Genomic DNA, 27,984 nt, shown 5'->3' with positions numbered 1-27,984 from the left:
TGCTGTGGGTATGGGGCGGCCCGGGGCTAGGGGTTGCAGTGGGCAAGGGGCTGCCATGGGATGGTGGTTGCAGTGGGCGTGGGGCTGCCCTGGGCGTGGGGGTTGCAGTGGGCGTGGGGCTGCCCTGGGCGTGGGGGTTGCAGTGGGCGTGGGGCTGCCCTGGGCGTGGGGGCTGCAGTGGGCGTGGGGCTGCCCTGGGCGTGGGGGCTGCAGTGGGCTGGGGGCGGCCAGGGGCTAGGGGTTGCAGTGGGCGAGGGGCTGCCCTGGGCATGGGGGTTGCAGTGGGTGTGGGGCTGCCCTGGGCGTGGGGGTTGCCGTGGCCTAGGGGCTGCCCTGGGCGTGGGGGTTGCAGTGGGCGTGGGGGCTGCCGTGGGATGGTGGTTGCAGTGGGCGTGGGGCTGCCGTGGGATGGTGGTTGCAGTGGGCGTGGGGCTGCCCTGGGCGTGGGGGTTGCCGTGGGCGTGGGGCTGCCCTGGGCGTGGGGGTTGCCGTGGGCATGGGGCTGCCCTGGGCGTGGGGGTTGCCGTGGGCGTCAGGGTTGCAGTGGGCGTGGGGCTGCCCTGGGCGTGGGGGTTGCCGTGGGGGTTGCCGTGGGCGTGGGGGCTGCCGTGGGATGGTGGTTGCAGTGGGCGTGGGGCTGCCCTGGGCGTGGGGGTTGCAGTGGGCGTGGGGCTGCCCTGGGCGTGGGGGTTGCCGTGGGCGTGGGGGTTGCCGTGGGCGTGGGGGTTGCCGTGGGCGTGGGGGTTGCAGTGGGCGTGGGGCTGCCCTGGGCGTGGGGGTTGCCGTGGGCGTGGGGCTGCCCTGGGCGTGGGGGTTGCAGTGGGCGTGGGGGCTGCCGTGGGCGTGGGGGCTGCCGTGGGATGGTAGTTGCAGTGGGCGTGGGGCTGCCCTGGGCGTGGGGGTTGCAGTGGGCGTGGGGCTGTCCTGGGCGTGGGGGTTGCAGTGGGCGTGGGGGTTGCCGTGGGCGTGGGGGTTGCCGTGGGCCTGCCCTGGGCGTGGGGGTTGCCGTGGGCGTGGGGGTTGCCGTGGGCGTGGGGCTGCCCTGGGCGTGGGGGTTGCCGTGGGCGTGGGGCAGCCCGGGGCTAGGCGGGGCGCAGGCAGCGGCGCCGGTCGGGGCCCAGGGAGAAGCCGTTGTGGCAGTGGCAGTGGAAGGAGCCCTGCTCGTTGTGGCAGACGTGGTCGCACAGCCCCTGCTGCTCCCGGCACTCGTCCACGTCTGAAAGAGAAGGGGGGGGCGTCACCCCGCAGAGCCCAGCTGGGCCACGGGCGCTGGGCTCCCTCCCGGGGGCTGGTGGGCGGGGATGAGGGCGGCGGTGCCAAGCTCTGCCTGATGCCGGTGGAGGGAGCCGGGCAGAGACGGCAGCGCCAGGCGGGGCCAGTGGATGCCCTGCCTGTGCCAGTCCTGGCCACGCGTGGGCTCCCTGGCCACCGAGTCCGGGTGGCACCCGCCTCACAGGCCGAATTAACCCCTGTGCTGCTGCAGCCTCCTGCGTCCAGGCGGCTCTGCCCTCCAGCCTGGGACAAGGGGGGGGCCCTTCCCCGGGCCCGGCTGCCCCCTGGCCTGGGGCCCGGCTACTCACCCAGGCACTGGCCGGTGGCGCGGGCGTCAGGCCGGAAGCCCGGGCGGCAGCGGCAGGCGAAGGCCCCCGGGGTGTTGGTGCAGAGCTGGCTGCAGGCATGCAGCCCCCGGGCACACTCGTCAATGTCTGGGGAGCAGGGAGAGAGCAGGGGGTCAGTGGGCGGAGCTCCAGCAAGCCCCACCCCCTGAGCCTCACGCTTGGCACCCCGGGTACCCGCATGCTGCCGAACTGTGCCATTGGCCGAGACAGTCATGTGACTGCTCCTTCCAACCAATCGCCCTTCAAACCGGAGCTGCTCATTCATTTTGGGGAGCCAAAAGTGGATTGGCTGAGGCAGGGTCACATGACTGTCAGCCCCCCCCCCCCATGGTTCAGAACAGATGGGGAGGGGTGTTAAAGATGTCCTGTAGGGGCCCCCTGATTGCCCCCCACCCACCCGCTCCCTGGTTGCCCCAGTGCCCCCCAGCCCCGTTCCACCAGCCCCTCCCCAGCCCCCTTGCCAGCAGCTGGCCCAGCAGGAGCTAATGGGGCCGGAGCCAGCCCGTAGCCCCCAGCCCACCCATGGGCGCCGACGCCTCGGGCACGCTGGGCAGCACGGACGAGCTCTCAGCCGCTGGCTCGTGTCAGCTGGGACTGGTACAGCTGGGTCCGACGCCCACCCTCCATTCCCTTCCCCACGACCCTCAGCCGCCCTCTCCGCATGCGCAAAGCAGGGGGAGCGGGCCCCGCTCGGTGGCTGTGGTGGAGAAAGAGCCAGTCACCCACCCGGGGACCGGAACTCAGGGCGTACCCATCCCGTAGGCTGAGCACCGAGGGGTCCCGCCAGGGCGAGAGGGGGTATGACCCTCTCATGTTCCACCTGCATCCCATGCAGCCCCACGCCATGGCCAGCCTAACCCCGCCACAGGCACCCAGGGAGCTGGCGCCAGCTTGGAACCAGCGGGGCCCCCAGGCGTCACCCCCCCAAGCAACTCATCAGGCAGGTGCAAATCGACAGTATAGAGTTTATTGGGTTGCTTCTCTGGGGAGGGGCTGGAAGACTGAGCCGGGTCCAACTCCAGACAGGGGGGGTCAATAGCCTAGAAAACACAGTGGGGGGCATCCTCCCCCACAGTGATTGGGGGGGGTGTCCTCCATTGCCGAGATGGGAGCAGGGGAAGCAAACCTTGCAGGCCAAACCAGCAGGCACATGATACGGAATCGATTCGACTGAGCAAGCAACTACCCCGGAGCCACCATCTTCGTTAAGGGCCAGCTCCCATGAGGGGGGCACTGACGGGGTCACAGGGCGCTTCCCTGTCTGTTTTCTCAGAAAACATGCAAGGGGTGATTGGCACAGGGCTCTGCCTTCAGCACAGTCGCTGCTGTGGCCCGGGTGGCTCCGTGCCCTGCTCAAACATGGCCCCGGCCCAGCCAGCGCTTCGAGGGGCATTGGAGAGACGGGAGGAGAGAGGCGGAGGGGGGCCGGAGCGGGGCCAGAGGGACGGAGAGGCAGAGGGAGGCAGAGACAGTCCAGTCCGTACACACAGGCTGGCTCTGGCTGGTCATTGGCAAAGGTTAAAGTGCATAGAAGTGAAGGCAGAGTCCGAGGCCCAGCGGGAGGAGGGGGCTCGGGGGGCGCCAGGCCCAGAGCCGGCTCCCTGCAGAGGGGTATCCACCAAAAAAGGCCACTTGCGCTGCACAGAGAAGGAGAGACAGAGAGGAGGGGAGGGAGGGTCAGTGACAGCCAGTCGGGGCAGAGATGGGTCAGGGCCAGCCCTGCCATGGGGCTGGGACCAGCTCCAGGAGCATGGGCAGATCCACACGGCCAGTAACCAGGCTGGGCCTGCGGGGGGCGCCGAAACACCTTTAACCAGGGGCCAGGGCTCCCCAGGCTTCCAGAGCGCCCTGGCACTGGGTGGGGGCTGGTCTGGTTCTCCGGGCCGGGCAGCCCCCGTGTGGCACTCACCCACGCAGGCCGTGCCGTCCTCGCTGGGCTCGAAGCCCCGGCTGCAGCGCCGGTTGCTGCGGCACCGGTACCCGCCGTACGTGTTGCTGCAGAGCGGCTTTTCCCGGGGGCACACGAAGGGGAACTCGGCACACTCGTCCGTGTCTGGAACCGGACAGGGCACAGCGTGAGCCAAGCCACAGCCTGGGCTCCGGGGCAGGCGCTACAGCTCCCCACCCGCCGAGATGCGACAGCCACCATGGCTGGGGCACAACCAGGGCCCCCCAAGAGCCCCAGCACCCCCAGGCTGCAGCCCCCCACCCCCCCGGCCAGGCTGCAGCCCCGCACCAAATCTTTGCCCTACAGCCGTGCAACAGCCCCCCCGTCCCCTGCCAGGCTACAGCCCCCCCGCCAAGTAACCGGCCCAGAAATGCCCTGGCACACAGCCCCTCCCCTGGCCATGCTACAGCCCAAGCCCCCCCCCATGGCTCCTGCCTGGCCCAGCCCCTCCCGCGGGCGCATCGCAAGCAGCGACTCACCAACACAGCGTCCGTTCTCGTGCTGGGAGAACCCCTGGCCACACTGCATCAAGGGGAGAAGCACAGACCCGGGGGGCTGGGATTAGCGTGGGGAGGGGCTGCCCCAGGCCCCCCAGCTCAGGGCCCGCCCTGTCTGCAGCCAGGCAGGGGCACGGGGCACTGATTCCCCAGCGCTCCGGAGCCCACACACCAGGGACGGCGTCGCACAGGGCAGGGCAGCTGGCAGGGGTGGCTGGGCCTGGCCTGCCTGGGTGAGGCCAGAGGCACCATGTCCCTGGCCTGTCCCGTCCAAGCGGGTGTCTGCGTCCTGTTGTTGGCTCCCTGTGCCATGTCCCCCTCCCTGCCTCTGGGAGCTGCCCCCGGCCGGCCCCACTCCGTGCCAGGTGCGCTGCTTGGCACTCACCTCCAGCGAGGTGGGCGGGAGCTGCCCCTCAGCACCCTGGGGGTAGGGGATCTCCAGCACCGAGTTGGTCTCGCTGCTGGCCACAGCCCGGGTCACGACCCTGCCGTCCGGCCACGTCACCTCCAGGCTGCTGGCTTCGTCCCGGCCTGCGGAGGAGGAGCCATCAGCGCGGGCAGCTGGGGGGCCGGGCGAGGGAGCAGATCTCAGCAGCGCAGGCCGCTGTCCGCCCAGGGGACCCTCCTCTCCCTGCTGAGAGCAGCAGCTTGGGGGGCAGTGGGGTGGGCAGGGCGAGGGCCCAGCGCCAAGACACCGTTCGGTCCAGTTCCTGAGCGCTCAGCTGTCCTGCTCACCCCACAGGCCTGGCTGGGCCGGAAACGGGGGGGCTCAGGGGGCCTGGAAGCGCCCGCCTCTCTGCACAGCAGCAGCTTGGAGGGGGCAGCAGGGGCTGCTCAGCTCCCCCTCCCGGCCCAGGCAGCAGGCACCTAGCTGCAGCCAATGCTTTGAACCCCAACAATGAGGCCCCCCAGCCCCCCAATCTGTTAGCCACCAACTCTCTGGGCCAGAAAGTGTTAAAGGAACAGACCCCTCCACAGCAGAGCGGGGGAAGAACCCAGGGCGGGGTTAGCAGATGGCTGCTGGTTGGGACTGAGGGGCACCAGCAGGGCTGTGGGGAGCCCAGGGCTGGATAAGCAGGGGCTGCGGGTCGGGAGTGAGGGGCACCGGCAGGGCTGGGCAAGCAGGGGCTGCGGGTCGAGAGTGAGGGGCACCGGCAGCGTTGGGGAACACAGCAGGGAGTCTAATGCTGCCCTGACCGCATGTCTCAGCTCCGGCCAGGAGCCGCAGACGGATGCCCAGGGCTTCCTGGGGACCATGGGCAGGGCCAGGCTGCTGGCGACTCACCTAGGCCGAAGTGCGCCACGGGCTCCATCTCGCACAGGTAGCCCGAGCCGCCGTCGATGATGCGCAGGTGCGCCCCGCTGCGCCGGGTGAACAGCACCACCCTGGCCCCCCGCGCAAAGGCCCCGAAGCGGGTGCGCGGGATGACGCGGAGCCAGTTATTGCCAGCGCCCTGCGGGGGACAGACGGGTGAGACGAGCCGGGCAGAGGGGTGGGGATTTTCTGGGAAGTTTGTAGGAATACTCTGTGTGCCTCCGTTTCCCCCATGCTGCTTTGTCACCTGGGGGTGGAGAAGGGCTGGATACTTGGGTGTGTGGACCAGGCTGTAGCCTCCTGCTCGGGGTGCTACCCAAGGCCTGCCTAGCTGGGGTCCAGCCCCTCCTAACCCCCTGCTGTAACCACGCCGGCTGCGCCCCGGCAGGTGCTGGAGGTGGGGGGCATTGCGCCCCCTGGGGTTCCATGTCTCTCTCCGGTGGACTCGCTGAAGGGAGCTCACGGTGTGAGCCAGGGGTGCTGAAGGCTCGGTCCAAGGGGGCAGTGAAGCCGAGGGGCTTCCGCAGCGACAGAGCGAGCCCCTGGGGGGGTCGGGCTCCTCAAGGGGGCCTCCTGGGGGCTGTTGAAGAGCACCGGCCCTGTGGGCCTGTGACGGGGGGCAGAAGCGGGCTGGGGAAGGCACCACGGGGATGGGAGGTCGCTGAATGCACCAGAAATATTTTGCTGTAAGTGACTGGCAGCCAAAGGGAACAGCAGGAGAAGGGGGTGTGACCTGCCCCTCGGGGCATCGCCAGCCCTGCTGGGAGAGGGGGGGGAGCGGGCAGCAGCTGGCACGGCTGGAGAAGGATGATCGGTCCGAGAAGCAGGTTCTAGGAGGGTCTGAGAGCAGCAGAGGCAGCAGCCGGAGCAGCAGCAGGGCGTCCGTGCCACCTGGGGCCCCCGTCTTGCAGGGGGTGTCCTTGCGACCTGGGTCCCCTGACAGATTGGAGGTGGGGGGAGCTGAGCAGAAAACATGGCTTGTGGACAGGAAGCCCAAGGATCTGCACAGCGCAGGCCGTCCGGCAGAGCAGTTTGTGGGCAGCAGGGCCAGGCATGGAGAGATCTGGAGGGAACGGCCCAGGTCAAGGACCCAAAGAGAGGCCACCCAGGGGTGCCCCAGAAGCAGGACTCTGGGAAGCCCAAATCCGGGGTGACGGTGGATGCGGCCGACCCCCTCCAAGGGACCTCAGAGACCTGTGATGTCATTTGTGTGGAGCAGGCGGCTTTGGCCCCAGGGAGGTGGCTGGGAAGGAAGTGCAGGTACTGGACACGGGCGCTGAGGTGACGCTGGCACGGCCTCAGGGGTAGGCCCAGAACAGTTAGTGCCCACGAATCTCGCGCCCTGAGGGGGGTGTTTGGCCCCTCAGTGAAGAAGGACCCGAGATGGGGCCAAGGAGGGGCCCAAGAGGCAGGATCAGAGACCCGCAGAGGTGCTGACGGGGGATGATCCGGACGTGTGGCTGGAGCGAAAGCCTGCACACACTCCCCAGCCTTGACTCGGGGTCGCAGACTGTCGCGCGGGGGGGGCCTCCGGCTGGGGGACACACTCCCGGGGACCAGGCTGAATGGGGCAGAGCCAGAGACTTCGTCTGGGGGAAGGGGAATGACACAGTGGGAATGTGCTTAATGTTTTCTCTGAATACTGGGTGTGCGCCTCAGTTTCCCCTGTGTGTTACACAAATACCTAGGGGGTGGGACAAGGGGCTGTGATTTTTCCTGAGCCCCCAGGGGGCAGGTGTGGCTACCCCTCGCTGCCTGACATAGATAATGGCCGAAGTACTCTGTAACCCGGCAATGGATGGTCGGGGCTGTGACAAGTTGGAGCAAGGAGAAGGGTGGAGACCAGGTGGCCCTTTTGCCTGGGAAAGAGACAAAGGACGGAGGAGGGGCAACAGGAGCGTCTGAGGCTGGGCTGCTGGGAGCGAGTCAGGCTCCTGGTTTGGGACTCCGGGGGGATCCCCCGAGATGGACTTTTGTGAATGTCCCGATTTCTGTGCTCTGTTCTACGCTGTGCTCCCGAGCGACGACTAATAACCCGTCTGTGTCCCACGCTGGCCGAGAGTCACTGCTGGCTGCGGAGTGGGGGGCAGGGCCCGTGGGGAGCGCCTGAGGCTTCCCCAGGTGTCCGATCCAGGGGCACTCGCTGCAGGGAGCTCCCGGGGTGGGGTGAACAGGGGGTTGAACGCTCCGAGGTCAGACCCAGGGAGCAGCGACGCCCAGGAAGCGTCTTGCCCTGGGGAGCGTGTGCCCTGAGGGGAGCCGCCCTGCACCGGAGCCCTGCCTGACTTCATTCGGGGCGGTGCCTGCGCACCCAGCCGGGGACTCCGTGACGGGGGAAACTGAGGCACGCACAGTATTCATATAAAGTCTTTACAGCAAAGCCCTAATGCGGCCCAGGGGGTGAGCACGGGGCCCCAACGCACCTGGGTGCCCCTGAAGACGGAGAGCGGCTGCGCCATGGACTCGCCGTGGGACAGGATCAGGTCCAGCAGCCCATCGCCATCGAAGTCAGTCACTGCACCCCCTGCAATGACACCAGAGGCTGGGGGGTCAGCCCCCATCGCAGTCCCCCACCTCCCCGGCCCAGCTCTGCCCGGCTCTCACGCCAGCCCTGGCTCAGCCTGCACCTGGGGAACAGCTCAGGTGACCGCAGCCTTGCAGGGATGATCCACCCCACGCCCAGTAGCCACGTCGGGCTGCAGGCAGCCCAGAGGGACAGACAGCCGGGGAAGCAGCCCTGGCTACAAAGGGCCATTTCTTGCCTAAGATGAAAGAGAATCAGTGTCAGGGGTAGAACCCAGGAGTCCTGGCTCCCAGCCCCCCCTGCCCTGACCCCCTAGCCCCATGCCCCTCCCAGAGCTGGGGATAGAACCCAGGAGTCCTGGCTCCCAGCCCCCCCTGCCCTGACCCCCTAGCCCCATGCCCCTCCCAGAGCTGGGGATGGAACCCAGGAGTCCTGGCTCCCAGACCCCCCTGCCCTGACCACCTAGCCCCTCCCAGAGCTGGAGATGGAACCCAGGAGTCCTGGCTCCCAGCCCCCTGCTCTGACCATTAGATCATGCTGCCTGTCAGTAGGTTCTTCAACTTTCCTGCCTGTCGCCTGCAGCACGCACGGAGCCAGGTTCGGGTCCCCGGGGTGGGGTTACGTCAGCAGCCACAGCCACTGGCCTGTGCCAGGCTTGGCTCCCCGCACTGAGGGGGCAGCCCCCTGACCCCGACCCCCAGGAACTGACGGAGGCACTGGGCAGCTGAGGGCGCAGAGGGGCCAGGCCGGGGGCAGGGACGGGAGAGGACAATGGAGCCGTCGATCCAGCCGCCCGCAACCCGGAGCCAGCCCAGGATTCGCCCGCTCACTCCCCCTCCCGCGCAGTGGCTGCAGCACCCCACCCAGCCCTGCAGGCACCCCCTGCTGGCCAGCGCTGACTCATGTGTCACCCCACTGACCCCCACAGCACCCTGGGTCCCCAGGCAGCACAGCCTGGGGCATCTCAGCACCTGGCCCAGCCCCTGAGGGGCAGCAGGCGTGGGGGACTCACCAGTGCCCCGGCCCTCGGGCTCCATGGCGTCTCCTGGGTTCAGCTCCTCGATCACGGGGTCCGAGTGCTCCCTGCGGATGATCCTGCAGGGCCAGGCAGGGGACGAGGGTGAGAGCCAGGCTCCGGGGCCCCCAACCCCACCGGCTGCCCGAGCCCCTCCATGTCTGCTGGCCACGCGACCCCCTGCCACGCGAGCCTCTGGCTCCACGCAGGGTCCCTGGGCTGCAAGGGGCAGGGTTGGCAGAGGGGGCAGCCGTGTCGGGCGAGAGCCCATGCCAGCGCTGCATCCCGGCGGGAGCCCTGCCTGGCGCACACAGCATCGTCTCCCTTCGGCACCAGGCAGGGACAGACTCGGAGCCCCTGCTGGACAGACTGCCAGGATCCGGCAGAGCCAGATGGGCCTTAGTGCGGGCGAATGGCGGGGCCGGATAGTGGCCATGGGGCTGGCCGTGCGGACACTTGGCACTATCCACCCGGGACAAAGGAGCTATCAATCCCCACAATTAACGAGGGGCCATTAGCGCTGTGAGTGAGGGGCTAATAATGACATTGCAAAGGGCTTAGTCACAGTGGCTGGTGCCCGCGGGCTCTCGTGGGCACACCTCCTGCTCCTGGGCACGGAGCACAGCTCCACGCCAGGGGCACCGGAATCCAGCCCGCCCGCCCTACCTCCTGGGCACGCAGCCGCGGCCCCCGGGTCTCCTGGGCATGTGGCCCATCTCCTGCTCCCAGCCCCCACCCGGTAGGCAGCCTGCCCTCTGACCCTGCCCCGGCGGGCGGCCCTACCGGAAGAGGCGGTTGGCGGAGGAGCCCCGGTACGCAATGTTGTTGAAGAACACCTCCAGCTCCTGGTCGTTGTCGAAGTCAGCCACGAGGACGGTGCGGACGGGGGATGGCATGGAGAACTTGGGCGTGGCGATGTCCTGCGGGAGAGACGGGTCAGGGTGTAGTTCTAGGATTTATTGTTTGTATTTTGTATAATTTAGAGTGAAGGATAAAGAATTATAAGATAATAATGTAGCCATGGTTGTTTTTCTTCTGCATTTCAACTTGATGTTCCTGTTCAAAATGTTCTGTGGAAATTAATTGTGGTTTGTGTGTGAATGAGGAATTTGTGTGTTAAGAGAGAAGTGTGAAGGCCATCGCTGAACCAGATGTTCTAGGGAGAAACCAGAGACAGACGCAAGGGTGCCAGGAGGCTGCAACACGCCCCTATTGACATGTCAGAGGAAGGCAGATTGACGACTGTAAAGATGAGACAGGCACCTATCAATGGGGACAAGAGAGCAGTGATCAAACCCAGTCTGGGGTAACTCCCTGAGAGACTTGAGGAAAGAACAAGATAAAGGATGAGAAGGACAATTTAAGAAAACAAGCCCTTGTCAAACAACAATTGATTACAGCATGACGGTGCAGAACTCGTTGGTCCCAGTGAAGGAAAATCACTATATAAACAGGGGGCCTTGCCATGAAACTTTGGGTTCGTCCTGCCAAGACTTCCCCAGAGCATCGTGTCACGACCAGCAGAACCCGGCTCCTCCCTACCCGTGATCAACCTAGCTGACCACAGTGTGTGTGTGTGTGTGTGTGTGTGTGTGTGTGTGTGTGTGTGTGTGTGTGTGTGTGTGTGATTGAATGCACATGCTAACCGTTGTATCTCCAATAAACGCAGTCTGTTGCCATTTCCCTTGAAAAAGATCCTGTGTGCTTCGTATAAGCATAAGGGCCACAGAGCGTCGGGGGCTGGACAGCACAGCGGGCAGCGCCAAGGGATATCTTTATGAGTCCGGCATGCCTCAGTTTCCCCTGCGCTGTTCCCCCGTGGGTGGGACAGGACTGTTTTCTCTCAGGGCAGGCAGAGACAAGGGTGGTGTCACCTGGCTGTCTGGGCCTGGCCCCAGATCAGTGGAGATTTGAGACGCCGATGGCAAATCCAGTCCCCAGGACACTGACACCCAGTGCGCCAGGGGACAGAGATCTCCCCGCCTCTGCGTAGGGAGGCTGAGCCACCCCCCCAGCTGGAGATCGAAGGGCTGGGAGGCGGGTGGGGGGGCTCAGAGGGGGCTGCTGGAAGGAGCCGGGGCTCTCACCGGGAGTCAGACCAAGGAGGTCACAGCCCGACAGAGCTGGAACCAGGGGCGCCCTACAGCCTGGCCGGGCGCGGGGCTCCCCAGAATGGGCTGTGAGTGACCCCCCGCAGGGAGAGCTGGGACAGCAAGCCCCCCGGAGAGGGTGTGGAAGCCTGGGGGAGCTGGGGGCCCTGATCCCAGTGCCCCTCGGCAGCGTGTGCGCCCCACTCTCACCCGGAAGCGGACCCGCCCGCTGGCGCTCATCTGCAGGTAGAGGCGGTGGGGCCCATTCCAGTTGCCGTAGATGATGTCCACTTTGCCGTCACGGTTGAAGTCGGCCAGGGCCACGCCACGGCCGTGCTGGTAGGGGTCGTCCAGGCCTGCAGGGCAGCAGAGGAGACTGTTTGGGAGTGGGGCCAAGGACAGCGACACCCCCAGCCCCACAGCAGAGGGAGCCCCATCTCCGCCTGGGCCGGGCGCCGCGGGGGGCTCTGTGTGGCATGCGGCCGGCCGCCCCCAGAGAGAGCAGGGCCAACTCGGCTGCCCTATTCCCCCCCGTCCCATTCTGTCAGTGCCGCTTGGCTCCCGACCCTGATAGACCCACGCTCGGGGTCCCCAGCTCGGCCTCCCACGGGCCCTGTGGGTATCGCTCGGGCGCTCTGGCCCCTGTAATGCCAGGCCTGGCCCCCTGGCCACGCCACCGCCCCCCCCTCCCCCCCGCCGGCTGCAGGTCCCTCACCCGCCTGCGCTCACTCACCGACGCTGGCAGCTGCGTCGACGAAGCTGCCGTCCCCCTGGTTGTGGAAGAGGAAGTTGGGCCCATTCTCGTTATCGCAGAATATGTCCGAGGCGCTGGTGCTCAGGATGGGGCCCACGGCCACCCCCCGGCCGCCTGGGGACAGCAGGGCACAGGTCAGGCCCCAGAGCTTGTTAGCACAGAAATCAGTGACTTTCAGCCAAGTCCGTCTTGGGCCAGACGGCCCGGACCCCCCCTCTTCCAGTCCTCCCAAGCAGACTGCCAGCTTCCAGCGACCCCACCTCCAACACCCCCACCCCCGTTTCTCCTCCTCCTTGTCTTTGTCTGGCTTCCTGGGCAAAGAGTCACCTGGTCCTCACCTGGTTGCATCCCCCTCCTGGGTCTCAGGTTACGAAGGGCACCAGCCATCGCCTATGTGCAGGCAGCTGGAGCAGCGTCACCTGCCCCAGAGGGTCTCAGCCGAAGTCACACACCCCTATTCCCCCCACCGAGGTATTGGTGCAGCACACAGGGAAACTGAGGCACACACAGTATTCATGCAAAACAGTAAAACTCACCTAGGCTCACCAGTAAGACTCACATACACCATAACAAGGGGAAGTCCCCAGTCGTCCCACTCCCCCAGCAGCATGCCGAAGGCTCGACCCGCGCGCAAGGGGGCCCCGGCAGCAAACACGGCATTGTAGGGCACCCTGCTCACTGCATTCCTTGATCTCCAGGGAGCAGAGACCTATGCGTGAACTCACCCTGTCCCCTTGGGCTCTGGGCCGCAGGGGCTACATATCCCTGACCAGGGGAAACTGAGGCTCTTTCCCGCTGTCTGCACCCGAGGGGCAAAGATCCCAGCCCTGCTAGGTGTGGGTCTGCCCTGGAAGCCACTCGGCACGGACATTCCTGCAGCTCTGCTACCTTTGGGATCAGACAAACTCCTCGGAGTGGCGGCGTGACTGTGTGCCTGTTGATAACTGTCTCTATCTCCTCGCTGGAGTCAGCTCCAGGACCGGCTCCCGCGCTATCCCTGGGGTGAGATCGGGGAAGCAACCGCTCTCTTGGGACTGGAAGTGGCTTGAACTTTGTGATTTTGGGGGTACATTATGAGGCCGTGTGGCTGGCCGGGGGCGCGCTAGGCTGGAGAGCCCAAGGGGACCATCTGGGACTCCACGGCAAGACTGTTGTAAGACTTTGAAAGTCCACATTTGTTACTGGCCTGGTGAAAGCTAATAATAGACCCCACCACTGGTCTGGGGCGTCTGCCCTTCCAGACAGGGACATCCCGTTCTAACCCTCAGCACCTGCCATCTCCCCTGGCCCCCCACACTCACGGCCTTTCCCGCCGGCTCCCCACGGCAGGCTTGGCCCTTGGGCGGGGCCAGGGGGATACAGGAGGTCGGAGCGGCTGTGAACCAGGCTCTGGCAGGTCTGGGGCAAGGGACAGCCAACCCCAGCTCTGGGGGCCCAGCCCCTGGCCCCTCCCCCTCTCTAGCTGGATAGGAAAGATCGAGGTGGGGACCCTGCCCTTGGCTGCTCCCCCAGGAGCCAGGCCTTCCCGGGTACCCAGGGACAGGCCGGGAGAGGCAGTGAGTGCAGGGGCCGGCCATGGGCAAATCCACCCGGACGCTGTCCCCAATGCCCATGGAGCAGCCATGGCAGCTGCCCGCATGGCGCCATCCTTGCGAAGCAGCTGCCCATGCGATTTGCTGCGGAGACCAGGCACTCCCGGGGCAAGGGTCAGAGATGGAGCAAGACAGCCCGGGGGGAGACCTTGGATCCCAGACTCCCTACCGGGATGGGGGGGGGCTGGCTCCAGGCCCCTTGCTCTGGGGATTGTCCTCATGCAGCCCCCCTTCCTGGGCAGGAGTCACAGATGGTGCTGTCACCCAGCCCAGAGACAGCCCCAGCACCATGTGTGCCAGGTCTGCCACCTGCTCTATGGATAGCCCCGCGCCGCGCCTCCCCACGGGCCCCTCCCGCAGCACCCCATCCCTGTGGGGCCCTCCCCACGGGGCCCTCCCCACGGGCCCCTCCCGCAGCACCCCATCCCTGCGGGGCCCTCCCCACGGGGCCCTCCCCACAGGGCCCTCCCCACGGGCCCCTCCCGCAGCACCCCATCCCTGCGGGGCCCTCCCCACGGGTCCCTCCCCACAGGACCCTCCCCACGGGCCCCTCCCGCAGCACCCCATCCCTGCGGGGCCCTCCCCACGGGGCCCTCCCCACAGGGCCCTCCCCACGGGCCCCTCCCGCAGCACCCCATCCCTGCGGGGCCCTCCCCACGGGTCCCTCCCCACAGGACCCTCCCCACGGGCCCCTCCCGCAGCACCCCATCCCTGCGGGGCCCTCCCCACGGGGCCCTCCCCACGGGCCCCTCCCGCAGCACCCCATCCCTGTGGGGCCCTCCCCACGGGGCCCTCCCCACGGGCCCCTCCCGCAGCACCCCATCCCTGCGGGGCCCTCCCCACGGGCCCCTCCCCACGGGCCCCTCCCGCAGCACCCCATCCCTGCGGGGCCCTCCCCACGGGACCCTCCCCACAGGACCCTCCCCACGGGCCCCTCCCGCAGCACCCCATCCCTGCGGGGCCCTCCCCATGGGGCCCTCCCCACAGGACCCTCCCCACGGGGCCCTCCCGCAGCACCCCATCCCTGTGGGGCCCTCCCCACGGGGCCCTCCCCACAGGACCCTCCCCACGGGGCCCTCCCGCAGCACCCCATCCCTGTGGGGCCCTCCCCATGGGGCCCTCCCCACAGGACCCTCCCCACGGGCCCCTCCCGCAGCACCCCATCCCTGCGGGGCCCTCCCCATGGGGCCCTCCCCACAGGACCCTCCCCACGGGCCCCTCCCGCAGCACCCCATCCCTGTGGGGCCCTCCCCACGGGGCCCTCCCCACGGGCCCCTCCCGCAGCACCCCATCCCTGCGGGGGCCTCCCCACGGGGCCCTCCCCACGGGCCCCTCCCGCAGCACCCCATCCCTGCGGGGCCCTCCCCATGGGGCCCTCCCCACAGGACCCTCCCCACGGGCCCCTCCCGCAGCACCCCATCCCTGCGGGGCCCTCCCCATGGGGCCCTCCCCACAGGACCCTCCCCACGGGCCCCTCCCGCAGCACCCCATCCCTGCGGGGCCCTCCCCATGGGGCCCTCCCCACAGGACCCTCCCGCAGCACCCCATCCCTGCGGGGCCCTCCCCATGAGCCCTTCCCCATGGGCCGCCCCCTTCCTGCGGGCCCCCCCTGCGCTGCCCCCTCCCCACGGGTCCCTCCCGCAGCACCCCATCCCTGCGGGGCCCTCCCCACGGGTCCCTCCCGCAGCACCCCATCCCTGCGGGGCCCTCCCCACGGGGCCCTCCCCACGGGTCCCTCCCGCAGCACCCCATCCCTGCGGGGCCCTCCCCACGGGGCCCTCCCCACGGGTCCCTCCCGCAGCACCCCATCCCTGTGGGGCCCTCCCCACAGGGCCCTCCCCACGGGCCCCTCCCGCAGCACCCCATCCTGTGGGGCCCTCCCCACGGGGCCCTCCCCACAGGTCCCTCCCGCAGCACCCCATCCCTGTGGGGCCCTCCCCATGGGGCCCTCCCCACAGGGCCCTCCCCACGGGCCCCTCCCGCAGCACCCCATCCCTGTGGGGCCCTCCCCATGGGGCCCTCCCCACAGGACCCTCCCTACGGGCCCCTCCCGCAGCACCCCATCCCCATGAGCCCTTCCCCATGGGCCGCCCCCTTCCTGTGGGCCCCCCCTGCGCCGCCCCCTCCCCACGGGCCCCTCCCGCAGCACCCCATCCCTGCGGGGCCCTCCCCACAGGACCCTCCCCACGGGTCCCTCCCACAGCACCCCATCCCTGTGGGGCCCTCCCCACAGGACCCTCCCCACGGGCCCCTCCCGCAGCACCCCATCCCTGCGGGGCCCTCCCCATGAGCCCTTCCCCATGGGCCGCCCCCTTCCTGTGGGCCCCCCCTGCGCCGCCCCCTCCCCACGGGCCCATCCCGCAGCACCCCATCCCCACGGGCCCCTCCCCATGAGCCCTTCCCCATGGGGCGCCCCCTTCCTGCGGGCCCCCCCTGCGCCGCCCCCTCCCCACGGGCCCATCCCGCAGCACCCCATCCCCACGGGCCCCTCCCCATGAGCCCTTCCCCATGGGGCGCCCCCTTCCTGCGGGCCCCCCCTGCGCCGCCCCCTCCCCACAGGCCCCTCCCGCAGCACCCCATCCCCGCGCCGTAGGCCTCAGCCCCACGCAGGCTGCCCAGGACCTGTGTATTTGTTGACCCCGGCCTCGGCGGCGACGTCAGTCAGCACCACGATGCCGCGAGCAGGGTCGCTGGCGGCCACGTCCATCTCCAGCAGTGCGTGGGGGCCCAGGTTGCCGTTGGCGTAGTTGGCGATGTAGATGGCGTATCGGCCGGAGCCCTGTGGGCAAGGGGCAGGTGGGTGAGGGCAGAGCCAGGCTGGCCAGGCCCCTCCCCGGCTCCCAGCCTGCAGCCGGCTGCGACACCCTGGCTGGGCCGGGGGCAGGGTCCTGGGGGCGTCCCCCTCCCCAGTGGCGGCACTGCAGCCTGCGGGCTCTGACCAGCCCCGCGGGGAGCGGATTAGAGCCCCGCAGCATGGCTGGGGGTGGCTGCAGCCGGGTCAGGGCCCCGGGCCCCACGCTCAGCTGCTGTTCCCCGGGGGTCCTTGCTGCTCTCGCTGCCCCCAGCCCTGCTGGGACAGTCGCTCGAGGGCTGAGCCTGGGGTGGGGGACCACTCGAGGCCCGGACCTGCCAAGATTCGGTGTCTGTCCGGCTGCCCCCTGCATGCTGGGAGTGCTCATGCTGCGTCCCCCCCACCGCCCGGCTCCCACACTGCGCCACAGCTCTACTCCGCTGCCCCCCACTTAGCCCGCCCCCCGTGTCTCAGTCCTGCTTCCCTCCACCTGCCCCATCTCCACCCCATGGCTTAGCCCCACTCCCCCAACCCCCTTCCTCCCCAGTCCTCACCCCATGGTACAGCCCCACTTCCCCTTACCTGACCCCCAAGCCTCCCACTCCGCTAAGGTGACCAGATGTCCTGATTTTATAGGGACAGTCCCGATTTTGGGGTTTTTTTTATATAGGTTCCTATTACCCCCCACCCCCATCCCGATTTTTCACACTGGCTATCTGGTCACCCTGACTCCGCAGCTCGGCTGGGCTCCCCTGCCACCTACTACCCCACCCCACCCCGCCTCTTGGCCCCACTCCCCCATACCTCGCAGCCTGGCTCTGCACCCCGCCCCACCCCCTGGGTAGGCCCTGCTCCCCCACACTCCCCCGCCCCCTCCCATTGTTCCCCTGCAGCAGCTGGGCCCTGATTTAGTGATAATCGTTGGAAAACAAACAGCAGGAGGAGGAGGAAGAAGAAAGAGCAGGTGACAGGAGCATAAATCATCCGACAGGCACTTTCTCACAAGAGGCAACTCTGGGAAAGGCTCCAGGGCCCTGACACCTCAAGGGGGGGTAGGGGGTGGAGAGAGAAACATAGCGCCCTGGAGGGAGCCTGGGGCCCGGACACCTCAACAGCAGGGGTGGGGGGGACCTAGCGCCCTGACACCCCAACAGCCGGGGGAGAGCCTGGGGCCCTGACACCCCGACAGTGGGGGGGGACTTAGGGGGCAGAGGGCTCAAGCCGGGATGGGAGAGGCCCGGAAGTGCCACCTTGTTCCCACACACCCAGTAACAGCCTGGGGGCGGGGGGAGTTTGGGGAACAGAGCCTGACCCGGGTGGTAAAGAAGTCCCCCACCCCATGACCCCGCTGTGCCCACGTCCCCAACTCCGAGGGCCACCAGCCGGGCTCGCTGCCCACTCACCACCCTGTCCACGCAGGCCACTGAGCGCCCGGCGAAGCGGCTGGCCACTGCCCGGTTCACCTCGTCGCTCAGGAGGTCCTCCCAGCGCCCAGCCCGGAACTTGAACAGCTTGTCCGTGTAGGTGGCCAGGCCTGGGGGAGAGAGAGGGTCAGGGGGGAAGGGAGGGGCCAGGGAGAGGAGCAGGGGACGGGCCGGCTCGGCGTGGATCTGCCCAGGCAGGGGGCAAGGTGCGGGGGGGGGGGGGGGGGGGGCTGCCATACCCTGCAGAACCCCCACTGTACTGCCCTGGGGAGATCACAGCACCCAGGCCCTGCTCTCTTGAGCCCCCCAGCCCTGCTGGGGCCCCTCAATCCCGGCCTGCAGCCCCCACTTGCATTCCAGGGGCAGGTGCCCAGTGGCGTGGGGCAGGGGCTGCTCTCCAGCGAAGGGCTGCCCGGCAGAATGAACTCATTAAGGTGAGCTGTGCGGAGCCTGTACATCATACAGGGGGGAGGGAAATCGATAGCAGGGCCCGCGGCCGCACGGCCAGCCGACAGGAGTAATGGGAGTGCTTGATTTAGGGACAGGCAACGCGCTGGCAGCTGCAACCTGGGTAATTAGGTGTGTCAGGAAGACGGATCCATGGTGAGCAGTTCAGGTTGATGGCCACATGGCCCCCGTTTGGCAGGGCCCCTGCTGCTAGGACAAACAAGGGGGGAGCCCACTGACGGGGGCCTGGGGGACCCGATCTCAGACACTCTGAGAGCAGCACCAAAGCCAGGCCAGGAGGGTCCCTGTCCCAGCTCAGCTCAATGCACCGGGGCCCAGCATCCCGAGGTGGAGGCACCCGGCAAGGCCAGGAGCCTGGCAGAGCATGAGTGGGCCCAGCCCACAGAGACCTCCCATGACCAGAGCTGGGTGCCCTGCAGGGACAGGCAGCTGGGAGCTCCCGCTGCAGTGGCTGGGCAGGCTGGCGCTGCCCCGCGCGCTGGTGACCTGTCGCCAAGGGGAGATCCCGGCGCACAACGGCCCCTGCCTCCAGGAGCCAGGCCGTTAGCGGGGCAGGAAGGGCTGGCAGGCCCTTGCAGAGCCATTGGACCTGCCAGTCTCACTTGGTGACGTGCCCGCACACCGCTGAGGGCACTGCCAGGCCCCCGTGACTCTGGCACCGCTCCCACCACGGCAGCGACTCGGCACCGTCACACCCCTCCCCTCTCCCTGGCAAGGTGCCCCATCACTGTCCCTGGCCACTGCAGGGGGCAGGCCGGGGCCAGGGGCACGAGGGGCATTGGGCAGACTCCTGCAGTGCCAGTGGGGGGCCAGCCCAGCCAGCCCAGGGCTGCCAGGGGGCCATGGCCTGCAGGGAAGTACTGGCCACTGGAGATGGAGTGCAGGGAATAAGGGGCAGCTGCCCTGGCCTTGTGCTAGGGGTGTGAGATGGGCAGCAGCCTTAAATGCCATGGCAGGAGAGGGGGCATACGAGGGGTTAAGGGGCAGCCCCTATCTCTACCCTGGGGATGGGGGGATGGAAGCTAGTCAGCCCATCCCCCGCCTGGAGAGTTGGGGCACGGCCAGGGTACGGGGGGGCAGCGCCGCGCCCCAGGGAGCCAGGCTGGGCTCGGCCAGGGTACGGGGGGGGGGCAGCGCCACGCCCCAGGGTACCAGGCTGGGCTCGGCCAGGGTACGGGGGGGGCAGCGCCGCGCCCCGGGACGCCAGGCTGGGCATGGCCAGGGTACGGGGGGGCAGCGCCGCGTGCCGGGGCGCCAGGCTGGGCTCATCCAGGGCACGGGGGGGCAGTGCCGCGCCCCAGGATGCCAGGCTGGGCTCGGCCAGGGTACATGGGGGCAGCGCCGCGCCCCGGGGCGCCAGGCTGGGCTCGACCAGGGTACGGGGGGCAGCGCCGCGCCCCGGGGCGCCAGGCTGGGCTCGACCAGGGTACGGGGGGGAAGCGCCGCGCCCCGGGATGCCAGGCTGGGCTCAGCCAGGGTACGGGGGGGCAGCGAGGGGTATTGGGACATGCACCTGCTTGTGAATACAGCAGGTTCCCCCCTCCCCCCTTCTCTTTGGCCGCAGTTTGTGCTGTGGCTCTGGGGAGAGGCCCTGTGCTGGGTAGCAAGGGAGAAGGGTCTCAGGGGCGGCCTGGCCGTGGGCCCCCGGCGCGGCGGGAGGGCTGGGGGGGCCGCGGGCGCTGCTGACTCAGCGGCTGCGCTGGCTCCGTGTCCCGGCCATGAATCAATGGAGTCACTCGACTGAGAAATTAACTCCAGGCTGCAGCCATCTCTCATGCGCCGAAGGTCACAGCGGCGCCGCACGGCAGGCCCGGGGCGGGCCCTCCCCACGCCCCCAGGGACTTGCCCCCAGCACCTCCCCATGAATTCCCAGTCCAGAGCTGTCGTTGCGCCCTCCCGGGGACCCCCAGGCCTCTGATGGGTTCTGTGGTGGGGCAATGGGACATGGGCTGGGAGGCGGGGGGGGTGCATGGGGCAGGGGAAATGGGCCATGGGCTCTGTGCTGGGGGGTGCAGGGGCCCGGGTGCCGTGGGGGTGGGGATGACCCATGGGCTCTGTGCCGGGGGGTGCAGGGGGATGACCCATGGGCTCCGTGCCGGGGGGCGGGTGCCGCTCACCTGAGAAGGCATTGTTGGTGTTGAGGAAGTAGATCTCCTCGCGCCCGTCCCCATCGATGTCGCAGGCCGTCACCCCAATTGCGTTGCCCTGGCGATCCCGCAGTGCGTAGTATGGGGAGCTGCGCTCGTCTGCCGCCAGGTTCACCAGCCGCTGCCGCGCCCGGTCATACTTCAGCACCAGGTTGGGCCCGTTGTACCTGGGGGGGCGAGCGTGAGCGCTGGGGCAGGCACGAGGGACTCGCCCCAGGCCGCGCAGGTGCCTCGGAGCAGGCTGACACAGCCGGGCCTGGGCCCCCAGAGGGTTTGGGGCGGCCCCAAGGCCCTTTCCTCGAAGCCCCCACTTGACCCCTGCCGTGGGGAGGGGGTGGCACCGCCCGCCTGGTGCCAGTCTGGCGGGCTGCAGCTCAGATGCCCGGCAGTCCCCGGGGGCTGCAGAGAAGAACGTCCCGTCCGCTGCCCTGGGCTGGGGGCAGCACAGAGGGGCCGCAGCGCGGGCAGCAGCCCCAGGGGAACGGCTTGGGGCAGTCTCAGGGCTCGGGCTACATGATCCCCGCTGGCTAGAAATCAGTAGGGAATCCCTGGAGCCTGAGGGCTAGGCAGGACCAGGCTGTGCCCAGCACGGGGCCCAGCCCCACGGGGAGATGGACATCCTCTCGTTCCCTGCACCCCCAGAGGCAGGAGGGCGGGGGGGGGCAGTGGCTGGGGAGGAAGGAACGAGCGGGGGTGCTCCTGGTTGGGGGGATCCTTGAACAAGCTGGGGGTGGGGTGGGGGGGGGTGAGGTTCTGCCCCTAATTGAGCCCCACCCTGCCTGGCAGCATTGGGACTGGCACTGCGTCCGCCTGCTTGAGCCAGCAGGGGAGGCTTGGGGTGGCCACATCCAGGCCAGCCACACAGCAGTGCCGGGGCACGAGGTCCCAGCCGGGCCGTGGGGAGAGCTGCAAGCATGGCCGGGGCAGACACCCCATAGCTCCCCCATCTCCTGCCAGGCCCTGGGAGGCACGTGGCCAGTCACCATGTATCCTTGCTGCAGGATCACCCCCATCACGTGGCCCCTAACGGTGGAGAGTCACTGCCCCCTCCTCTGCCCCACATGGCCAGGCCAGGCCATGAATGTGGTGGGTGCTGCCCATGCCACCCAAGTGGCTGCTGCTGCTCAGAGACGCCGCTCAGCTCCCTGGCGTGCGTGGGGTGACTGGCCTCATGTGGCCCCTGCCCTCATAGAAGATCAGGGTTGGAAGGGACCTCTGGAGGTATCTAGTCCAATCCCCTGCTCAGAGCAGAATCAATTCCCAACTAAATCATCCCAGCCAGGGCTTTGTCAAGCCGGGCCTTCAAAACCTCTAAGGAAGGAGATTCCCCCACCTCCCTAGGGAACCCATTCCAGTGCTTCACCACCCTCCTAGTGAAAAAGTTTTTCCTAATGTTAGGGTTACCATATGTCCGGTTTTTCCCGGACATGTCCGGCTTTTTGGTAATCAAACCCCCGTCTGGGGGGAATTGCCAAAAAGCCGAACATCTCCGGGAAAATGCCGGCCGGGCACTTCCCCTCCCGCGGCTGCTCTGCTCCTCCCCTGACTCTTCGGCTCTGTTTAAGAGCCGAGCTGCCCAAGCGCTATGGGCTTCAGGCAGCCCCCTTGCCTCCGGACCCCAGCCGCCGGCCGGGCACTTCCCCTCCCGGGCTCCGGCGGTGCAGGGTCCGGAGGCATGGGAGCTGCCCGAAGCCGGTAGCACTCGGGCAGCTCGGCTCTTAAACAGAGCCGAAGAGTCAGGGGAGGAGCAGAGCCTCCGGCCGCGGCGGCTCTGCTCCTCCCCTGACTCTTCGGCTCTGTTTAAGAGCCGAGCGCTACGGGCTTCAGCCAGACACGCCCCAGGCCAGAGGCAGCACCCGGGAGCCAGGCGCAGGGTCCGGAGGCACAGGGGCTGCCCGAAGCCCAAGCGCTACCGGCTTCATGGTTTGCCGGGCAGCCTCCAGACCCTGCGCCCCCGGCTGGGCACTTCCCCTCCCGGGCTCCAGCTGCGCTGGGGAAGCGCCGGCTGGGGGCGCAGGGTCTGGGGGCTGCCCGGCAAACCGTGAAGCCGGTAGCGCTCGGGCAGCCCTTTTCGCGTGGCTGGGAGTGGGAGGGAGGAGGGGGCGGGGTTGGGTTGGGGCGGGGCTGGGGGTGGGAAATGGGCGGGGCCAGGGCCCCGTGGAGGGTCCTCTTTTTTTATTTGTTAAATATGGTAACCCTACCTAATGTCCAACCTAGACCTCCCCCACTGCAACTTGAGACCATTGCTTCTTGTTCTGTCAGGCCGACAGGCTCCAGCATGCAGAGTGGCCTGGCCCCCCAAGAGCACCCTGCCAGCACGCATGGAAACAGCGGGGCTGGCCCCTCTGCTCACCACCCCAGACATGGCTGCCCCAGGCAAGGCTCAGAGGGGCTGGGCCCCCCAGCTGAGGGAGGAGCAAGACTGAACGTTGCTGCACCATGGCCTCAGGGCAGGGCAAAGCATGGCACAGTGAGGGGCAGCCACATGGGGCCGGGCCCAGGCCCACAGCTCTGGTGCCAGCGACCCAGGCAGCTGCGCCAGAGGAAGCTAGGGCACGGCTGTGGACGGGTCGGGGCACTGCCCTGCTGGGGCCCCTGCGGCACAGACTGCGGGGAGGACGTGGCCCAGTGCCGGGAGCTGAGCGTTTGCCCCTCTGCAGGCTCCGTGCTCTGCCCCCTCCAGCCATGGGGCAGCCCTAGAGCAGGGCAAGGCCCCTCCACAGGGCCCCAGCACAGGAGGCTTGGGGAGGCCTGGAACAAGTCAGACCCCCGCTGAGCTCTGCCCACCCCAGAGGGGCCCTGCCCTGCCCTCAGCTCCAGTAAACACGTTACACAACTGGCGCCAGGGCTGGTTACACAACCCTCCTTCCAGCTGCTGCTGACTCCGCTCCACGCGGCACGGGAGGGGAGCAGGCCCAGATCCGCCGGGGGGGGGGAGCAGCAGCAGCCTGCACTCCCAGCCCAGCCGCACCGCCCCCCTCGCCAGGGCGCCCCAGGAACGCAGACTACCCCACCTGCAACCTGCCTGCCCCACGCGGGGAGAGCCGAGGCCTTGATGCCCCAGCTGGGGGTCCCTACAAGCAGCCCGTTCAGGGCAGGGCTAAGGCCCATCGCCGGGGGGGGGGGCAGTGGAGGGGGCACTTGCTGGGGTGCTGCTTGGGCCTCTCTTGTTCCAGGGATACAGGCCTAGGGAGGGTGCTCCAGCCTCACCCCTACTCCAGCAGATGGGCCCAGGTGGCAGGGGCAGGCCAGCAGGCTCTGTCCATGGCAGCGAGGCCCACGTTCCCCCACACTGGCAGGGCCGGCTCTGGCTTTTTTGCCGCCCCAGGGGGGGGGAGGGCGGCCGGAGCCCCGGGGGGAGGGCGGCGAGCCCCGGCCGGGGGCAGGGCGCCGGGGGGAGGGCAGCCGGAGCCCTGGGAGGAGGGCGGCGAGCCCCGGTGGGGGCTCCGCTCTCCCCCCGGCGGCCGGGGGGAGGGCGGCCGGAGCCCTGGGAGGAGGGCGGCGAGCCCTGACCGGGGCTCCGCTCTCCCCCCGGCGGCCGGGGGGAGGGCGCCGGGGGGGAGGGCGGCCAGAGCGCCGGGGGGAGGGCGCCGAGCCCGGCCGTGGCCCCGCTCTCCCCGGCGGCCGGAGCACCGCGCCGCCCCCCTCCAGGTGCCGCCCCAAGCACAAGCTTGGTGGGCTGGTGCCTGGAGCCGGCCCTGCACACTGGACCATGGCACGGGGCACTGCCCGTGTGGGAGCAGTCGAGCCCCCCCCGCCCAGCCGGGCCCACGTGCTGCCCTAACGAGGGAGAGCCGCTTTCCTTCTGCTCGGCCTGCTCAGTCACCACCTCACAGCACCGCTGGGGCCGAACGAGCCGGAGCTCGGGGAGCAGCTACTGCTGTGCCCGGGGGCGGGCGGGGGGTGCATGGCCCCCCACGCTGCCCTCACCTGGAAACACCCATCCAGGTGTGCTGCAGGCAGCCAGGAGCTGCCCCTCTGTGAGATCATCTGACTTGGGCACAGCAAGGGCTGGGGGGCTGGAGGAAAACAGGGGGCAGCCCTAGGCTGGGTGAGGATGGGCATTTACAGGGGCAGGTTTTACCTAGCCAGGCCTCAGGCAACAGCAGCAGAACCAGAACCCCTGAGACACCCCACCCCAGCAGGCCAGGCCGTTAGCCACCCAGCCGGGACAGGGACAGACCCATCCCCAGCTGCCCCAGCGTGGGGGCAGGGCACAGCTGGAAGCCAGAGATGGAAACTCCCTGCTCAGACACCTCCAGCCCAACCGTCTGATGGGGCCTTCGCCAGCCGGGCCACCAGCCAGATCCATGAACCGGGGGGAGTCTGCAGGGCCTGCTGCTTGCTCCTGCTGCAACAGGGCTCACAACCCACCTCCAAGCACCCGCGGGGCCCAAGTGAGCCCTATGGGCGGGAGGGAGAGCTCAGTGGTTTCCGCATTGGCCTGCTAAACCCAGGGCTGTGAGTTCAATCCTTGAGGGGGCCATTTAGGGATCTGGGGCAAAAATCTGTCAGGGACGGTACTTGGTCCTGCTGTGAAGGCAGGGGACTGGACTGGACTCGATGACCTTTCAAGGTCCCTTCCAGCTCTATGAGATAGAACGATGTGTGTTGGGGGGGCTTTAATCACAGAGCCCCGGGCATGACTCTGGCTCCCCTACCTGCCACATCCTCTCAGGCTGTCTACACTGCCATTAGCCCCTCCTCCAGCACCTGGACAAGGGGGGACACCCTAAGTGGGGCAGCAGGGTTCTGGCCTGGGGCAGCGTGGCTCTCGCTGGGTTTGCTGGCTTCCCTTCTCCCTTGCGCAGGAGGAAGCAGCAGCCAGTGCGCCCTGCGGGCTCTGGGGCAGGGGGGGGGGGCTCGTAGGCAGGGCCATGGCAAGGGGCTGGGGGTAATACCCAGAGATCCGGCTCTGGGGCTGCTGTGGGCAGGAGGCGCTATCAGCAGGAGAGCACCATGCAGCGGCTAGGGGCCCAGGCAGCCATGCCCCGCACCTGGAGGACGGGCCCAGCCCCTGGAGAGGGGCTGGGATCCACGGGGGACGGGACAAGGGCTACGAGCTCCACACACCTAGCTCGTTACATATGCAGATGCCCCTGGGCACGCGCCCCCCCCCACATGCGTGCCCTCCCTCGTGCACCGCTGCCAGCTCCAGTGGGTGCTGCAGGGACGGGGTGTGCAGGGAGCACAGGGCTGGCCTACGCCAGGGGGCCCCAGTCAAGGGCTATACAAAACCTCCAGCCCATTAGCAGCATCACAGGTGAGTGGGGCCCCAGCCCCACAGGGATGAGCTGGTAGCGCCCTGCAGAAGGGACCTGGAGGCTGGGGCACCCTGCCACCCTTCCTGAGCCACCGACATCTTCCATTCAAGGTCAAGTGGGCCATGGGCGTGGCTGATGCCCCAAGCACCGGGCCCCTCTCGGTGGATGGGAGCCCCGCTGGGGCAGAAGGGCAGCCCAGGGAGCCGGCAGCCAGCACTGCTTTTTCGGAAGGGTGAAATGCAAGAACAGGCTCCCGGCGACACATCCCCAGGGCCCTGGCTGTCAGAGGCTTTTCCCTGGCCGGGGGCACTGCCGCTGGCCCAGACACGCCCCAGGCCAGAGGCAGCACCCGGGAGCCAGGCAGCATGCAGGTGCCAGGACCCAGCAGTCAGCACGGCCTGCAAGCGCGCCAGTGCCAGAGCTCAGCTGCGCCCCATCCCTCGTCGGGGTTGGGCACACGACACCCAGACCAGCAGAGGGACACGGGGCCTCGGGACCCTGCTCACCCCCAGGGCAGAGGGAAGGGTGGGACTGGGAGCACCAGGGACCCTGCTCCCGCCCCGCTACCCACCCTGCCACCACGATCTCCAAGTCCCCGTCAGCGTCCACGTCGGTGATGGCCACGCCATAGTTGAGCTGCGTGGGGTTGCTGTCGTAGTCGGGCGGGAGGACACGGCTGGTGACGGCTGTGAACATCGGCTCGCCGCGCTGGGAGCCCTCGCCGGGCCACGCCAGCGGCAGCAACCACAGCAGCAGCAGCATCCTCGGCACCTGGAACCAAACCCACACGGGGCTCAATCTGGGCGACACCCAAGCGTCTGCCCCCCTGCCTGGGGAGCTCCCCCGGCCTCCCGGCCTATTACCGCCCCAGCACCGCCCCCCGAGACACCAGCCAGAGAGCGCTGCTGCTCGAGCCCCCACGCAGCTGCCATCACAGCCCTGCCCCCAGACCCAGCCGCTCCAGAGTTCAGCCCCTCCAAGGCGCCCTCGCTGCGGTGAGGTCACTGCTGCAGATGGCACCTAGGGCTGGGCCATGGCCCCAGCTGTCCGTCCACACTTGGCCTGTGCCCCCAGGCAGGGATTGGCCCTGTGAGCGGTGGGCCCAGGACAGGCACCGGTGGCAGCGCCTGCTGACAGCTGAGGCACATGAGCAGCGGGTGCAGCAGGCTCTGCGGAGGCCTGTGCTGTGTGACACCCAGGTGGCTGCCCAGTGCCCTGGGTGCCCGTTTTCTAGTGCAGACGAGGCCCCGGGGACCAGGCGAAGCCACGGGGGGAGACGGGCCCACGCTGCACAGGGCAACCAGACAGCGAGGTCTGGCCAGGAGACGGGCATACCCAGCTGTGATGAAGTGGGGGATTTGTTTTTTCCTTGTTTTCCAATGGTTTGCATGCGGAGGGGGTGGGACTCAGTGTCCCTGGCTGTTACTGGTTTAACGAGGTGAGGGGAGAGGGAGTTTGTGGTTACAGAGGACCGGAGAGGGAACTTGGGACCCAGCTGATGGCCTGGAGGATGGATACCCCAGCGACCGGTGACCTGACGACCCGGCGGCCCAGCTCAGGAGCCACAGCCGGTTCTGCCCAGTGGGAGGACAATGGGCTGGGGAGAGAGGACCCCGTGACCTAACCAGCCGGTTCCAGCCCGAGGACAGAAGCGAGGAGAGGGGGCCCAGGCGACCCTATTTCCCTGGAGAGAAGACAATGGACAGAGGCGGGGCTTGGGGCCGGTGATCTCAGATGCCCAGCTGGGAAGCAGGGCGGGGGGGCTCTGGGCTGGAGAGGGGGAGCAGGCAGAGCCCACCTGGATGCAGGGGAGACTGGGATGTGCTGGGCTGAGGGAGGCCAGGCCTGAGGCCCTGAGAGTTTCCTCTGCTGGGTTCAGACGCTCAATAAACCCTCCTGTGTTACGCTGGCTGAGAGTCACTCCGGGCTAGAGAACAGGGTTGCATCAACCCCTTCGGGGGGGTGGAGGCCCCGGGGGTCCAGAGCGAGTGGACTCCCTGAGGGGGCCCACAGCAGAGACAGACGTGCTAAGGCTCAGAGAGGTGCGGCTCCAGGAGATGGAGGGGCCTGACCCCGAGAGAGAGTGGATCCCCGAGAAGGGCTGTCTCACTGAAAGGGGCACCCCCCCCACACACGGACCGCATGGGGCCAAGAGTGGGCACGACCTGGGAGTCCGTGACAACAGCCCAGCGCAGTGACTGCAGCACGAGATCCCCAGTCCCTGGCCCTCACAGCCCCATGAGCCGGGCACCACCCAGAGGAATCAGGGGGCCTGGGGCAAAGCAATTTCAGGGGCCCCTTCCATAAAAAAAAGTTGCAATACTATATTCTCGTGGGGGCCCCTGAGGGGCCTGGGGCAAATTGCCCCATTTGCCCCCCCCCCACCCTCCCGGGTAGCCCTGGCGCCACCCCAGGGACATGGCTGAGACTACCACAACCTGAGAGCATCCAACCCATGGTCTGTGCAGCTTCCCAGGCGCCTCTGGCCAGCAGCGAGCAGGAGCCGGGGAGGCAGCTTGGCTAGGCCTGGGACCTG

At 68.4% G+C, this 27,984-nt stretch overlaps 1 protein-coding gene across 1 annotated transcript; it reads right to left on the bottom strand.

The window, feature by feature from the left end:
- Window positions 1-26: 26 nt before the first annotated feature.
- Window positions 27-26,210, bottom strand: CRTAC1 (cartilage acidic protein 1). The gene is made up of 16 exons (XM_065407538.1): window positions 26,020-26,210; window positions 20,155-20,351; window positions 17,549-17,679; window positions 15,977-16,133; window positions 11,742-11,876; window positions 11,219-11,364; window positions 9,702-9,838; window positions 8,916-8,998; window positions 7,803-7,903; window positions 5,350-5,518; window positions 4,450-4,595; window positions 4,047-4,089; window positions 3,529-3,672; window positions 1,581-1,706; window positions 1,094-1,216; window positions 27-1,042 (listed from the first exon to the last, which is right to left on the bottom strand). Exons 1-16 carry the CDS (start codon window positions 26,208-26,210, stop codon window positions 27-29), a joined length of 3,045 nt encoding a protein of 1,014 aa, XP_065263610.1.
- Window positions 26,211-27,984: the final 1,774 nt, after the last annotated feature.

Source organism: Emys orbicularis, chromosome 7 (assembly GCF_028017835.1).
Source record: "Emys orbicularis isolate rEmyOrb1 chromosome 7, rEmyOrb1.hap1, whole genome shotgun sequence".
Taxonomy (NCBI): Eukaryota; Metazoa; Chordata; order Testudines; family Emydidae; genus Emys; species Emys orbicularis.
This window is presented reverse-complemented; position numbering and strand designations above follow the sequence as displayed.